At 39.4% G+C, this 16,647-nt stretch overlaps 1 protein-coding gene across 1 annotated transcript; it reads left to right on the top strand.

Moving 5' to 3' along the window:
• The first annotated feature begins 293 nt into the window (after window positions 1-293).
• On the top strand, window positions 294-15,251 carry sgms2a (sphingomyelin synthase 2a). The gene is made up of 6 exons (XM_049571320.1): window positions 294-623; window positions 7,090-7,593; window positions 9,680-9,797; window positions 12,078-12,231; window positions 12,675-12,841; window positions 14,336-15,251. Exons 2-6 carry the CDS (start codon window positions 7,145-7,147, stop codon window positions 14,519-14,521), a joined length of 1,074 nt encoding a protein of 357 aa, XP_049427277.1. The 5' UTR covers window positions 294-623; window positions 7,090-7,144; the 3' UTR covers window positions 14,522-15,251.
• The last annotated feature ends 1,396 nt before the right edge of the window (window positions 15,252-16,647 follow it).

Here is a 16,647-nt window from a genome sequence, read left to right as displayed (position 1 = left end):
TTTTAATCGATTTTTTAATTTCAATTTATAGAATTTATATAGTATATTTTTATTTCTATTTTTTTATCATAGTATATATATTGAAAGTGAGAACTGTATTATTACTGACATGCTGGAAATCTGTGAGCTACTTGAAAGAATAGGGATGACTCATGGCTATGTTTTAAATGGGTTTTAATTGTATTGCATTTTAAACTCACTTTTTATAAAAGGGTAAAAAAAAAAAAACACAATAGAATATTGTTTGCCTGCATAATAAACGCACACGATATTCTATTAATAAAACACCGTGCGACTCCACCTAACTGCTTTAAGATGTGAATCCCGCAGAGCACCTATTTTCCACGGACAGAGTTACAGGGCGATGCTTGTGCCTGATTACAGGACGGTGACTCTGAATTAAAGGGGGTGCGAGGCAGGAGGCCGGGTGCACAGAGGCTGGATGGATGTGAGAAGACGCGGGGCTTCGGGGAGGAGCGCTCCCTCAAAAGCGAGCGGCACTGTCGGGTAATGTAGCAGTCCAGCCTGAAGAGCAGCGACCAAGCAGCGAGCAGGGCGCAGCATCAGAGGATTCAAGGGACTGCAACTACAGGAAGAGGCGCTAGGAGGCCCGAGCAAGGCAGGTAGGATGCTATAAACTGAGCAACATGTGAATGTAAACACAGATCTTCATCCTATCGTGTCGGGTTTCATGTGATAAATTGATGTGTGATCTACAGTAGGATGCTGGCTATGAGCTGGACTGGATTTTGTACTCCTGATATTTTAACTTTTTTTTAATCAGTCTTGCTCACAGATAGAGAAACACTGTGGATATGAATTCACATAGACATACTCGATGTCTGATTTTTTTATTTGTAGCACAGGGCTCATGTCGGCTTAAATTCATGCAAAAAGTTTTATTCGGTGGATCAGTCGACATGAGTGGTGAGACTACGTGTATACAGTGTGATGATGTCAGTGATACACAGCATTTTATCAGGGCAATGCATCACGTGACGCACGGACATAAAGCAAGTTGCCTCATAAGCTTAAAAACATTTATTTATTCAGTGAATTACACAGTGGGCTGTATCCACCACACACACTGTGCATGCTTGTGATGCAGCTGCATTAATCTCATTAGAGTCATTCAGCTGTCAGCTCCCAACTGCAACAGCTATGACTGAAAACGAGAGGGCTTAATTACAGGATATGCAAAGACCTGTTGCCCCACCCAGTAGCCTCATATGGAACATGGTGCTTAACACTGTGTGTGGGGGGCCACTGTGCTACACCCCAAAAGTAAACTTCAAAACTGGCTTTGCATGTGACAGACTGCTGCCCTGTAATATATGGGAGGCATGGGAGGCACCCAGTCCTGACCCTGACATTACTGCCAGGATCCACCCCACATGTGGTTATGGCACCCAGAAAACGAGGAGTGGATCCACGCTCTGTGTGACCATTTTGGCTTGTATGCTATAAAAGTGGGTGTCTTCCTCAGAAAAACAACAAAATTTATTTGTTCTGGCAGCAAAGAATATGCATTTGTGTGTTTTGATGAACAGTTTTGCACAGTGAACTAATCTCATACAGTAGTCATGTACAAGTAGCGAACATCATTGTGGTAAAACCAAAGGTTTCAGATAGTTGCTCTCTGTCATTCACTTTATTACCATGACATGGATATGTGGGAATATAACTAAAACTGTGACAATGTTTCTGCCATTGTGATGTAGACATCTACTATTACTACAAATAAACTTCTAACTGTACTTCTACTATATGCATCTGCTACTACTAGCCTACTACTAATAATAATAAAAAGAAAGTGCATTTATTCATCTAAGAATAAATCAGGATTCCAATTATGTTATTTACATGGCAAGTTGAATCAATATTTGTGAGCATGAGCCTCTCTTTCAAAGCCAGAAACCAGAGAAGTACAAACTTGGCATATGGTATAAAGTCTGGAGCTGCTCCACAGACAATGAATGGGAGACTGATTTTGTGAAACCACAGAATGTTTGTTTTCTTTTTTTATACCTAAATGAGCTTTATTATACTGTAGCACTCTCAGTTCTGAAACACAAAATGTACCCATGTACTCAGGACATCCCCCCGAGTGCTCTCAGTATCTTTCCTAATTCATTGTTTATGGAGCAGCTCTGGACTTTATACCCTGTGAGATCACAAATTTAAGTTTTAGTCCTCTAGCGTTTGGATTTTTGAGAGAATTGTTTAGGCTTACTATTTTTTGACTGTCTTAGACCATAGGAATGACATTATGAATTTTGAAAATGGGCGTAGTTCCCCTTTAAGTTAAACTTTGACATACTTGTAGGCTTACTTCCATTTCATGTTACTGTACTAATTTGGAGAGAAACATTGTACTTAGAGTAGAAATCATATGATTTACAATATAAAGTAGAATTAGCTCAACTAAACCAGCTACAACAGCAAAGGACAATCCAACAGCCAAATACATAAAAATATGACACTCAGGGCTAATTTTTATGCATAAAGACTAATTTTACTTTAACATTTTCAAAGCAGGGCTTTTACTTTGGATCATTATATTTTATAATAGAGGATCTGATCTTCTTACACACTGCTACTACTGATAACTATCTTTAGCACACTTGCCCTGTCATTTCTCAAAGCACAGAGGCATAATCTTTTTTCTTTTATCACAATTTTGTATCACAGATCCTCAAACAGCAGCCTACAAACATGCGTCAGATACTTCACATCCTCCTCAGTGAGACTTTTGAACTATACATTTCACATCTGTTTCTGAAACTGAACATGTGGGAAGACAAACCTAAACATGCTGATCATACAGTTTCCAGGCTTGATTTACAGCGAGTAAATTTTAGAACATATATGTAGTCCTCTCCATACTGTCGGCAGGTCCTACAGGGCTGGGCCACCTCGGACTTATTTTTACCCTCCCTTTGAAGGAGACAATCCGCATGATGTGAAGGAGAAAATGAGTGGACAGCAATAGTAGCGTGTTATTATGAAGGTCCCAAAATGGAGTCACAGCCTCGGTTCCCCTGGAGTAAAACACAGCCTTCAAGGCAACTGGGTGGCTTCTCTTGAAATAGCCTGAGCAAGTAGAGGCGGCCAAGTTATCCATTACGGCCTGTGACCATGTGGAATAGGTTTTTCTGCCAGTTTTCCATCACCACCCATCCCTTTAGAGTGCTGGGTGCTCCGGCTGGTGGGAAAACACTGTGTAGTGTACACTGGGGAGGAGGGGACCAGTGGAAAACTAGTCTAATGGAGACACTCTGCTGACCTCCCATGTACATGTACAGCACACAGTCTCCCAGTGAATGCTAGCAAATAAATACCTCTCATGTCCATTGTATTGACCGTGACCAAGTATGCACAAGTACAAGAAAGTATAGATCATAAACACAGTTTTCTTAAGGCAAAATCCACCCCCAGCACACAGAGTAGTGTGCTTCTCCAACAGTTTTGGACAGTAAAGTCAATATTTAGAAAAATGACAGCGTTGTCCATTTCTTCAAATATTTGGGGCAACCTAAAAATATGTTTGTTTTCTTAACAAGTGACCTCATGTAGCTCTGTAAAAAAAATGTTGAATGTGTACAAAGTGACCAAATTTGACACCAGAGACTGCTTTACATTTTGTGTCCCAACTCAGTTGCTGGGAAAAAATGTTGGTATTGTACCTTTATCCAAACCATGGATATGATACATTTGCATGTTATTGTGTAGCAGTTACAATGAAACTTTACATTTCAGCATTGCTGGTTAGGTTTAGGCACAAAAAAACACTTGGTTATGGTTAGGAAGAGATCATGTTTGGGCTTGAAATACCCATTTTTGGGGGCACAGTCCCTGCTAGAATTGCAGTCATGTCATGGTAAAAAAAAAATCTGTTTGTGGCACCATCCCTGGTGGAAAAACATCCATGTCTGGGGGCTAAAATTTCACAGGAAACACAACTCACTGACAAACAAACAGTGGAATAGTGGTCGGCAAGCATCTTGCCTAAGTGTCATGCCTTCCACCATCCCGTCCGCCTTCCCAATGACAGAGTCAGCTCATATACTACATCACTTTAGAAATGTTGATGTACGTATGAAATGTACAAATGTAACATATTTATGGTTTGCAGAAATGAGCAATGCCAACATTTACTTTTGCTGACTGGGCTGTGTCTGGGCAAGTAGTTTTAGTTGGTTAAAATTAACTTTAAGAATGTAATACCAGGCTTACTAGCAGTGTTTTCCTGCCCTCTCTAAAACACACCTCTGACCACTCTCAGCATCAGCAGCAATGTCAGACACTGACAGCATTGCCAGATGGGAAATGCTGAACTATGGTACCAAAGGCTTCAAATTAAAATATTTTGATGAAAATTATGATGCCCAAGTCGAAACCACAAGTGAGAGTTATATAATTGTCAAAATACTGTACATTGTGGCACTTATTTGTATTGTTGATTGTACATTGTACAGAGAGCAAAATGATCATGTAAAAATGATAATTATCAAACATCTTTCAATGCTGGGTACTGATGTCCTGTGCTGTCATAGTGTTTCAATAATTAGAATCTATGGAGCAGCAGCAGGATTCATCTCTAGATGACAATGTCCCATTGTCTGTCTCTCTGATGTTTATCTTATGAACAGACATCTTCATGTTCACGAGTTGCTGAGTTGGTCAATATTAGAAAAGTAAAATATGTCAATTTTGTTTTATTCCACAGCCAAAAAGAAACATTCACAATTTCTCTCATTGATGATGTCAACAATTTGCTACACCAGCAATGGAGTGTCCCTGGCATAAAGGATCACAACTTGCAGTATAACTAACCACAGAGCTGCAACATAATCTCACTCATAACGAAAGGGACATGGCTTTGTAATTGGCTTATAATGTTTGTCTGCTCTTGTTGATCTTATTTGCTGTCTTGGTCAGTATTGATATACCTTATGACCCCCTCAAAGTCTGTCAGATGTTGTGTTCTGTAGCAATCCATCAGTTGCATAACAGAGGCTGAATCTCCTATGGGTTAGTCAGAGGGCATTCTACAATAAGCCACTCACCACTGTAATAATAGTTTCCCAAAAATTGATTCTGAGGAAACTGATACTTTCAGCAGCTCCCTTGCATCCAGCCATATTCCATTTCTATCCCCTCTTTTATCCCATTGTCAGGTTTGCCTCCAAGAAAACATACCATTCTGTGTATATCCCAGATGACATTTATTGTGATGTATTTCAGGGCTGATTGCAGAATCCTCAAATCCATTAATGGAGCTGTTAAAGGGACTGGAAGCCTTTTAGACATGAAAGAATGAAAATGGTCATTGCTGTAGTGCTCTATCAAGTCATTAACTGGAAAGAGCTCAACAGCAAACATTGCACTAACACGTCTCCAGCTTTGTTAGTCATATGGGCGTCATTAGTAATCTTTCAAATTTTCCTCCCAAAAAGTCCATCCATTATTTTGATTTTGCTCTACTTTCTCTTATGTTAGCGTAGCTTATCTTAGATTAGTTTAGTTCAACCAAACAATGTTATACAAAGGCTGTTAAAGGGATACTTTTTTAACCAGCTCTGTGTGGGTAGTATGTGCAAACGAACTGTGGTAGATTTCCATCCATTTTACCAGTACCCGGATCTCCCTGCTCATCTCTCAGCTTAAATTGCCACATGACACGTTTCATGTCTTGTGCTTCCATATTTTCATATCAAATCATGTAAGCAGATCGAGAGAAAGTCACCCTCTCTCAAACTCTCTCAAACACAGACTGTAAAACTATGCAGTGCTGATCAAATAAAAAAAACAAATAAAAAAACAAGATTCTGTAACAGTAGCCTATTGCTTATTTATCCCCTAAAATATATTCAGAAAATTATTGTAGCTTACTGTTTAACTGTCATTTGAAATTGTTTGTTACCAGCTGGCTGTCATATAGTCGCCTGTGTCAATACGGCCAGCCTCACATCACCCACCATCATAAGCATTTATTGCACTGGTGGTTTGTATGTAGGTTTTCTACCTCTCGAGCAAAAGCGAATGCCACAGTCCTTTCCTCTGTTTCTCTGGTCATGTAGCACCAGTTCCAAAAGTATTTGTGTTTGTCTTCTGCAGCCTACTTTTATGAAAAGTCCATCTATCCAGCAGTGAGACACTTCTTTAAGTAGCTAGAGCTTTCAGTTGTATCACACGTCCTTCATCAGATGGTGCTTCCCCAGTGGAGCCTGGTCTTGAACGTGGAAAGTCCATGACCAAACGGCAATATGTGCGAGGTCAGAGTGAGAATGTGTTGACCAGGGACAGAAAGTCTTTAAACTTTCAAGACAACTGAGCAAAATCCTTCTGCAGAGACATATGGTATGATACGATCAAAAGCTCCATAACAGCTACTAAATGGACCATGATGGTGGGGAAATGGTTTTGCCTACTACTGTTTCCAAAGTCAAAAATGAACTTTCAATCTCAGCAAGTTTAGTTTAATTTAGCTTAATTACTTTTACATTCATACAGCTTGAAACTTTTATAATAAGCATACGCATTCCTCTTTTGCAACGGACGATGTTTAACCATGAAACCCGCCAATGTGACCATGGCAGCTGCTTGCTGAGGACAACATCAGAAAACCAAAGCAGTGCGACGGAAAGACTTTGTAAGGCCCACAACAAGAGTCTGACTGAACGTCCAAACAGAACCCTGTCACGGTGGTTCTGGTGAATGTCCAGGGGAGGGAAAATGTGACACACGGCATTAACTTATACAGCCACATCTAGAATAACGGGCTGCTATAAACTCAAAAATAGTTTTTCAGTCTAAAGTGGACATTTCAGCGGATGGAATCAAGAGCTATGCATCAATAAAAGCTTCATCTCTTGCTTTGCTAATCCCTAGGATATAAAGAGTAGAAATAAAAGTAAACCAGAGTTCATCTCCTCCCTGTTTCTCATCATGGTGATTTGACATCCTTACCAAGGAGTATCTGTTTACCTTAGTGCTGTTCTATCTTATGTGAATGACGATACTGTGCTTTTTCTCTTCAAATGTAAAGTTTGTCCGTTCCCAACCCTGTCTTTTCTCTCATGGCAGTTAAAAAGCCTCAACCTAGAGGAGCGGTGCCTGTGGATGGACAGTGCAGGCACCCATGGCGTCACAGGAGCTTGTGGATGCGAGAGACTCTTCCAATGATAATCTAAACCCAGGAATGGAGGGTGGTGCTGCACCCAGCAATGGTAAAATCTGTCCTGTCCACAAACCTGGTGGAGAGGATACAAAGAGGGGCTTCCGGAAAGGCATAAGCAGGCATAATGACTACGTGAAGATTTCTGTGCCAGAGTCCAAGATCAACCGTCTGCCCATGGAGTGGTGGAAGACAGCAGTGGTCTTCTTTTATGCTGGCTTTAACTTGGTCTTGACAACAGTCGTCATCACTATAGTCCACGAGAGGGTCCCGCCCAAAGAAAGCAGCCCGCCTCTTCCTGATAAGTTTTTTGACTATATTGACAGGGTCAAATGGGCATTTACAGTGACAGAGATCAATGGCATGGTGCTGTTGGCTATTTGGATGATCCAGTTATTCTTCTTCAGATACAGGTAAGAACTTTTGGTTCTATTTATTGTGCAAGATGTTTTCTTTCAGCTTTAGGAATAAATCTGTTAATACTCTATATTTTTATGCCTCCACACTGGTGATGGATGGAGGCATTATGTTTTTGGGTTATCTGTTCAACCGTCTGTCTCATTCTCAATATCTCAGGAATGAGCGTCTTGAGGGCATTTCCTCAAATTTGACATAAACCTCTACTTGGACTAACGGATGAACTGATTCGATTTTGGTGGTCAAAGGTCAAGGTCACCATGACCTCGCGTCAATCCCATTCTCATGAACTAGATATCTCAGAAACACCACAGGAAATGCCTTAAAATTTGGCACAGACGTCCTCTTTGACTCAACTATGAGTTGATTCAATTTTGGTGGTCAAAGGTCAAGGTCACCATGACCTCGCGTCAATCCCATTCTCATGAACTAGATATCTCAGAAACACCACAGGAAATGCCTTAAAATTTGGCACAGACGTCCTCTTTGACTCAACTATGAGTTGATTCAATTTTGGTGGTCAAAGGTCAAGGTCAGTGTGACCACATAAAACTTTTTAGGCCAAAAATGTGTATGCAAGCTTTGACAAAATTTAACACAGATGTCTTGTAGAAAAAAAATGATGAAGTGATGATATTTCATATCCAAAAGGTCCAAGGTCATCTCACTGCGACATGGCTTTTTTGGCCATTATTCAGTGCCATAACTCAGGCACAGTAGGGAGACATTTGGTTGGATATTGAATTGGTGACACTACTCTTGGGTTTCTACCTTGAAACTGTGCCGATAGGTCTCCAGTGCTGCCGGGTTGAAAATGTGTGTGAAGCATCCAAATTTTAGAATTTGTAGCTTCTTTGCAGCAACATCCATATTTGAAGCCTCGTCAGCTGTCACAGCTACATATAAGACTGAACAAACATGGATGTGAAGCGGAGGCACACAACTTCAAGGTGGTAATTCTGGTTCTTATTGTCAATAAATCTGGTAATACCAAAGGCCAACTCAAACAGTGAACAGATCCTAAATAAATATTATCTTTGTATCAAAAGCCTGATATAGCTTTTTTTCCCTTCTTGCCATGGGTGTCATTATTGTACTTCGGAAAAAACTATTAAAAACATGTGATTGGTTTTGATCTTTGTACAAGATTTGTTGACAATAAGAAAAATACAGAATTACAACAGGTGCACCTTTAAATTCAAGTGAAAATTCAAAGAGTAAAATGTCATTGTACTGCAGGAAAGGTTATATAGCCACAGATTGGTTATATAAAGGTGTACATAGGTTTAGGGGGCAGCAGTAGCTCAGTACGTGGGGTCGTTGGTTCAAGTCCCTCATACGGACCGAGTATTGAGTGTGAACTGGCAGCTGGAGACGCACTGCTTAAGTACCATTGAGCACCACTCTGTGTGCATGTGGTGTTGGTAAAAGGAGGAATATGGGAAGAGATACATTTCAGTGGCGTTGAGTAAAAATTGCCTTGTGTCAATTGATTAATAAGGGATATCATATTGTATACAACAGGCTCGAGTGTTGCATTTGCTGAATGAAATAGTTAACTGTTTTGTGGTTAGGTGTTGTAACATATCTATGCTCTGTATGCCTCTTCTCATTACTCAGGAAATGCATCACGTTAGAGTCTGTTGAGGCTGCCATCAGCGATGAAATTGTGTTGGCCTTTTCTACAGGGTGTGATAAAATGAATCCCTAAAAAATGAATAGTTTAGAAAGCAGTCTTTGCTCTATAGAGCTGACACCAAACCCAGACCTGCACAAGTGAAGTTTTACAGACTGCTGAAAATGTTTAATTCAGTTAATCTTACATCAAGTCTTTTACACTTGGCCATTTGCATATGAAGATATAGAAACAAAAACAATTACCATACTATGAAGGATTTCTATTGTCAATATGTGTGCTGGTTAATAAAACTCAATTTGACTGACTCAGCAGGAGCCTTGGCATTGGCAACATGTTGACTAATCACACTGTGCAAGATAGTCTCCAGAATTGTGTGCATTTAACATGAATCACACAACGTTTCTGCACCCACTCCACTGTTCTCTCACATTGTCTGTTTGCAGGTCAATAGCCAGCAGGCGGTTCTTCTTCCTCATTGGCACCCTGTACTTGTACCGCTGTGTCACTATGTACATCACCACCCTGCCTGTGCCTGGCATGCATATGACTTGTGCTCCTAAGGTGAGTAGCATGCAAACATCAGAGCAGGCATCAGCTGTCGCCGCTCAACCGTGTACTCTTTGTGCACCCTCTGGGACTCATTTTGCGCAGCCACATAAGAGAGGCAGCTATAAAAAAGCCATTTTGACTTTTTACCGCCTCAGGACACCGACAATATTGAGGTGCATCAGTGTTTGATCAGAAACATGTGCTCCGGGTTGTTGTCAGATGGGTTGTGTTGAGCGATAAGATCAGAGGTTGGATAGTCTAGGAGTTGGTTTGTTCTCAGATATTTGAAATGCTTCAGACAGTGTATAAAAGCCTGCAGCTAGTGGGAGGTGAGCTATCAGTAATTTGAGCATAAAATTTGATCAAAACTAGTTAATGATACTGTTAAACTATGTTTGCTTCACTTCCTTCAATTCCTCTTCATTTTGTTTGCATGTTTCTCTTCCCTGTCAAATACTAATTCCTGTTCTGATGCCTAGTGTTGAAAAGATCAACAGACAAGTTGAGAAATACACTTAATTATTTCCTGCCGAGAGTGTCATGTCTGTATGGTAAATATGAGGCTTAGCTTAGCCTAGCTTGGCATGGCATAAAGACTAGAAACAGGAGGAAACAGCTAGCCTGGTTCTGTCCCAGTGCAGTTTTAAGGCATTTTTTGCCAGTAATTCCTTGTCTGGGTGCAGTGATTTCCTGTAGTCGTCACAGTTGCCAGGCAACCAGTGTGATCAAGTTGATGTACTTGCAGTTTTTGGTGTTGTACCAATATGGTTAAATGCTCTTATACAAGTATCACCTAAATGACAACAGTTTTGATAATCAATCATCACTGCAATTTGAAAGGATGGGTGTGTACAATTTAGGGGCATTTAGACTGCAACCAGTTGAAACTTCTCCACGATAGAATTCCTTCAGTGTCCATTGTTCAGAAGGTTTTTACTGGGAGCGAAATTATCTGCAGATGTCTCTTTCTCTGCAAAATAAATGGACCCAGTGACTTAAACTGGTAGAAACACAGAATAAAGCACTTTCACGTCACAAATCAGTGACGTGACATCATTTATATGACGCTGCTTGTGGCAGAGGGGCTGTTAGCTACGTAGGCCGACACAAAAATGCGAATGGCTCAGTCTACAGCCAGTGTTTGGTTTATCCATTCCATGCTATTGTAGAAACATGGCGGTGCAACATGGCAGACTTTTTGGATGAGAACCCGCTCCCTATGTAGATATAAACATGTCAGTCTAAGGTAACAAAACCACCACGGGTCTTATTTTCAGGTGATTATACGTACACTACAGAAAACACATGTAATGTATTATATTCCATCTCTGCCAATATATCACCCCATGGTCCCCCTACAGTACGCTCTTCTAAAGTTCACTGAATGTAGCGTCTAGTGCTTGTATAATGTATAATGTTGAATTTAAGATCAACAACAGATGCTGTGACCTTATTCCATGAGGCTTCCTCTCACACATATGAGACTAGAGGAAAGCATCTTACGAAGGGCAAAAAAGGTAAACTTAAATGTACGAGCTTTAGTGTGGTTTCCACGTGCCATGTGTTTCTATTCGTGTTTAGACTGATGGAATAAATGTCTTGGGACCAGTGTTGTAGTGGAGGGTATACGCAGGTATACGGGGTATGCCCACTTCTTTTTCTGGCCATTTACAGTATACCCACCTATCAGTCAAAAAGCCATTGTAATATATAGGAGAGTATACCCACTTCCTCCATGCTAACCTGCCTGTCCACTTAGTAGTACACCCACCTCATCAACTACCACTGCACCACTGCTTGGGACCATTTAGTAGTTAGCATTAGGTTAGTTTAGTCTCTAGGTTTTTGGTCAGTCTTAGGATTCCTGAAGGTTATAAATGTTACTGTATATTATATGCACCTTTTTTTCCCTTAAATCTAGATAACGTGTTCATTAACACATTTTAAATATTGCTTCATGTCTGGGCCCCTATTCTCAAGCTTTCAATAGCTTATCGGGATGTTCCATGTCACATCTCCATTATGAACTGTACACGTGCTCTTCATTTATCTGTTTTTGTGAGTACATTTGTGAATTGAATTGAATCTCACACACTGGATCTTTAAAGTCTTTTTAACTGTTGGGTCAGTCAGAACAAGCAAATGTTTTTCACTTTGTGTATTAAATTACTGATTCATTAAAAAAAAGTGTAGTGATTTAGTTATCTGCAATGCTTATAATCATTAGTTGCAATCCTAATGTTGCTGCTGATCCAGTGTTTGCTTCTCTCTCTATTTCCTGTTCTCCATCAGCTCCACGGAGACTCCCAAGCAAAAATCCAACGAATTCTGCGGCTGATTTCAGGCGGGGGTCTGTCCATTACAAACTCCCACCTCCTGTGCGGAGACTTCCTCTACAGCGGACACACCGTGATGCTCACACTCACCTACCTATTCATCAAGGAGTGTGAGTACTCCAAGCATCACTTGTTTGTTTGCTTTGTTTTGAATAATTTATGGGATATACCCATGAATAATATATGAATTATATCGTGTGCTTCCATTCTCATCCCATATAGCCCATTGTATTTTATTGTATGGCTACACCTGGGCCTTCTAGGAACTAATACGATAAAAATGACTGACGTGTGTTGCCGCTGTTGCTGTTTTAATCATTTAAAGATGGACTGCAGAGATGTATATTCCTAGATATATTGCTGGATACATGATGTAGTTGAACAGAAACAAAGCAAAGTCAATATATTTGCTGTGTGTTTGCAGAAAATTGCTGTTCTTGTAATGAAATGCTAAAGACTGTCTCTTTTCGGCAGTAAAAACATGGAGGAACAGACCACAAATGTGTTGTAATAAATTTCCCCAACACTCTTGTCTTCCCTTCTCTCTCTGTAGACTCGCCTCGGTCGTTTTGGTGGTACCATCTGATGTGCTGGCTGCTGAGCGCCGTGGGTGTGGTGTGCATCTTGGTGGCACATGAGCATTACAGTGTGGATGTGGTCGTGGCCTATTTTATCACCTCGCGCCTGTTCTGGTGGTACCACACCATGGCCAACTTACAGGTCTGAACACAGAGCTGAACACTGGGTGGCTGTTTGTGTGTGTGTTAGTATATAAAAAGGGTTTCCAGAGCCAATGGTTCCCCTCTCATTGAACCCACATGAATCATTATGCATGGAGGAGAAGTGTACCAGCTAACAGTTACATGCCAACACAAGAATTTATTACACTTGATGTTTAAAGAGAACGGTCTATATATTACATATAATTGTGTATTTACAGTAAGCAAAGTTTATTTTAAGACTGTGTGTCAGAATGTGTCAGAGCTGGGTGTCATTCAGGTCTCAGCTTCTCAGCAGATGAATTACCCCCTCTACTGGCCAAAAACTAAACAGACAGTTATAGGATGGGTCCATGCAAAATTATTTTTCAAGTTACGTGAAAATATTAATCACATTGTTAACACCTTACATGCATTCACCATAATTTTGCAATGAAGTTGACCAATGTAGTGATAAATAAAAGTCACAAACTTAGCTGCTGATTTAAATCCAAATGTGGTGTTGTTTTCCAATTCCTCTACTAAGATTATTTAGTTAAATAAAGAAGGGAATATTTAAGAGATGTATATTGTCCCCACTATTAAAGGGGGTTGTTTTGTTGTTTTCTGATTTAACTTTCACACTGCTAGGTCATTATGAGAAATATCTTACGAGTATTAACACCAAAATCAACTTTTAAAGATCTAGTGTGTGAGACTTGGGGGATTTAGTGGCATCTAGTGGTGAGGACTGCAGATTGCAACCAGCTGAAACTTCTTCCGGTTAGAATTCCTCCAGTGTTCATTGTTCAGTGGGTTTTTAGCAGGGGCTGAATTATCCACAGTGGTCTCTTTGTCTCAAAAACAAACGGACCCTGTAATTTAAACAAGTAAAAACACTGAATAAAGTAGTTTCACATTAATAATCAGTGTTTCTCCCACGCTGTTTGGCATGTCACAGACGGCTAGCTTGCTCACTTGATCCAAGAGGTTTTTTCCACGTGCCAAATTATCTGCAGAGGTCTCCTCCTCTCCAAAACAAACAGACCCCGTGATTTAAACCAGTAAAAACACTGAATAAGCAGTTTCACATTTAAAAATTAAAGAAAGATTAAACATTTTATTGAGAGTGGAGTCAGTTTACACAGCTAATAAGATATTATTGGCAAATATGAATCATTATATATATATATTGGCAAATATACAAAGCAAAAACACGAATGGCTCTATGTGGAGACAGTGTTTGGTTTGTCTGTTCTGGGCTACTGTAGAAACATAGTGGTGCAACATGGTGATCTCCGTATATCCTGCTCTCTATGTAGCTATAAATTTTCAGGTGTTTATACACTAAAGAAACATACTTATTACTTTCCATTTCTGCCAATGTTCCCCTAAATCCTACACACTGGACTGTGACTTACATAAACCAGTCACATTATGACAAAAATAAATGTTTATTGAGCTGCATTTCTTGTGTGAAATTACTGATAATGGGTAACTTCTATTTCCCTGACAGACTCTGAAATGCTCGCCCAACAACTACCTCACCAACACCTGGTGGAACCCACTGTTCAACTTCATGGAGAGGAACGTCCAGACTTCGATCCCATGCTCCTACAGCTGGCCCATCACCTGGCCTCCCGCCTGCCTTAAGAACCCCTGCAAGAAGTACTCCATGGTACAGAGCACACGAGAGGAGTGACGCCACCTTCAGAGCGCTGTCTGCCAGACAGTAACATAATGATACCAAATGCATAGCTATCAAACAAATGCTTCTGCAAAAATGAGAAATAATCATATTGTCTCTGTGTTTGTTCTTTATAGATGTAATTTATTTATGAGATAAAGTCCCACAAAGTCATCAGTGTTTTTGTAACTCGGCTCCTAGTTAACGTCAGACATGAGCGAAGAATTTGTTCCAGCAGGTTTGTTGCAGTATTTGCAAGACTTGATTTTAAATATGCTAGCGTACTCTTTCATACTCTATGTGTTAATGGGGTTTACCTCAATATGATATTATTGTGCTCAAGTCACAAGGTGCCTTAGTGTGTTTAACGTCAGTAGGTGTACCAAAACTGCCATTACAAGTCTTGGTGTTTTGTTGTTGTTGTTGTTGTTTTTTTCTATGAGTATTTTGTTATTATTAATTTTGTTTTCAGTTTAGTAGCCTTGAGTGTGTATCCAGCTGTAGTCTCAACATTGTACTATTGTATTAAAAATTAACCATACCAAGGTTTCATTGTGTTTTTTGAGATAATGGAATCACCATCATTATGCTGTATACTGCAACTGCATGTTTTGGACACAAAAATCAATGTCTTCAATCTTGCACAATTTCTATTTCTCACAAGTTACAAGAAAAGACAACTAATTCCTACATTACATGAAAATAAAGTCTAGGCCACATGCTTACTTGTGTATTAAAGTGACATTACCCACCATTCATAACAGTGCTGCAAGGCTGTGTATAACTCTGCATTTATACAGTGTAGAACTTCCAACTTTTCTTAATAAACTTCACAAACTATTATCAAATGTACCATTAAATCTGCTGCTAAATTTGGATTTCATATTTAATATGATGTCTTCTGTCGTTAAAGTTTAGTGTATCTATGTGATTTAAACAAATGTGCACACTTTATTGTAATTGCAGTATAAAAATTAACTCATTTTATAAATTAGTTTTTGCATAATATAATCAACAAATAATAGTCAGAAAAAAAGCTATATATCTGGCGAGTGTCATTCATAGAAATAGAATAGATATGGAACAATCTTCAAAAAGATAAAAAATTAGAAACATTTATTATCCATCGATGAATTTAAGGGCATCATAAAGGATGTGGTGACATAGACATGTGCTTATTTTTCTTAGGAGGCCACTATGTTTAAATAGCTGTTGTTTTGTTGTGTATTTTTGTGTTATATGTTGTATTTGTTGCATTTTAAATGTGTTTAGATTTGCTGCTACCTTGGCCAGGTCTCACTTGTAAAAGAGATTTTCAATTTCAGTAGGACTTCCTGGTTAAATAAAGGTTTAATAAATAAATAAATAAATAAATAAATAAATAAATAAATAAAAAATAAAATGTATGACAGTCCAGTGACCCCGTAGGTCATAAGATAAATACCTTCAAAGTGAAATTACAAAATTAGAAGAAAATACTGGGAACATTTATATGTTGCTTGTAGTTCTTTTTTATGTCCACCAGAGGGCGCCATTACACCAGAACTCAGCACCTGAGAGCTAAAACTCACTCTGTGAACTGTAAACGTTGTTTTTATTCTATTAATTATTAAAACATTTTGGTCTTTACCACATCTCAGGCGGAAATATTATACTTTGATCTCATCTATTATGCCTGGAATCAATTGATTTAAAGAGTCTAATGTCATAGAAAAAGTATAGTAGCCCCTCTGAGATGTGGTGAAGAACAAAATGTTGATCAGATTTGATTGATTAGATAATAAATAGAGAATTAAAAAAACGTGCACCTCCACCACAGACTGAGGGTGCCTGAACCCCCCTTACCACTGCTTACTGTTTTGAATTTGGCAATTTAACTACTTCTTTCTGTTGGCTTTTTGCGGCTATATTTATGTATTTATTTTTTAATTTACCTCATTAAAGAGCTTTAATGATCAAGGTCTGATACACAGACTATATGGCAGGGGTGTCAAACATATGGCTCATGGGCCAGAACCAGCCTGCCAAAGGGTCCAACTGGCCCACTGGATGGCTGGACTAAGAGGTGCCAGGTTTCAGGAGCAAACTAAACAATAGGTTGCCTACTTCATGTAAAATTCTGCCTCAGAGGCTTGTCCACC

This window comes from Epinephelus fuscoguttatus, linkage group LG3, assembly GCF_011397635.1.
Source record: "Epinephelus fuscoguttatus linkage group LG3, E.fuscoguttatus.final_Chr_v1".
NCBI classification, from domain to species: Eukaryota; Metazoa; Chordata; class Actinopteri; order Perciformes; family Serranidae; genus Epinephelus; species Epinephelus fuscoguttatus.
The sequence above is the reverse complement of the archived record's forward strand: the minus strand, read 5'-3'. Positions and strand labels throughout refer to the sequence as shown.

Coding starts and splice junctions, on each gene's coding strand:
- sgms2a (XM_049571320.1), top strand. CDS start 7,145: ATGGCGTCACAGGAGCTTGTGGATGCGAGAGACTCTTCCAATGATAAT. Junction 7,594..9,679: donor TTATTCTTCTTCAGATACAG/GTAAGAACTTTT, acceptor GTCTGTTTGCAG/GTCAATAGCCAGCAGGCGGT. Junction 9,798..12,077: donor ATATGACTTGTGCTCCTAAG/GTGAGTAGCATG, acceptor GTTCTCCATCAG/CTCCACGGAGACTCCCAAGC.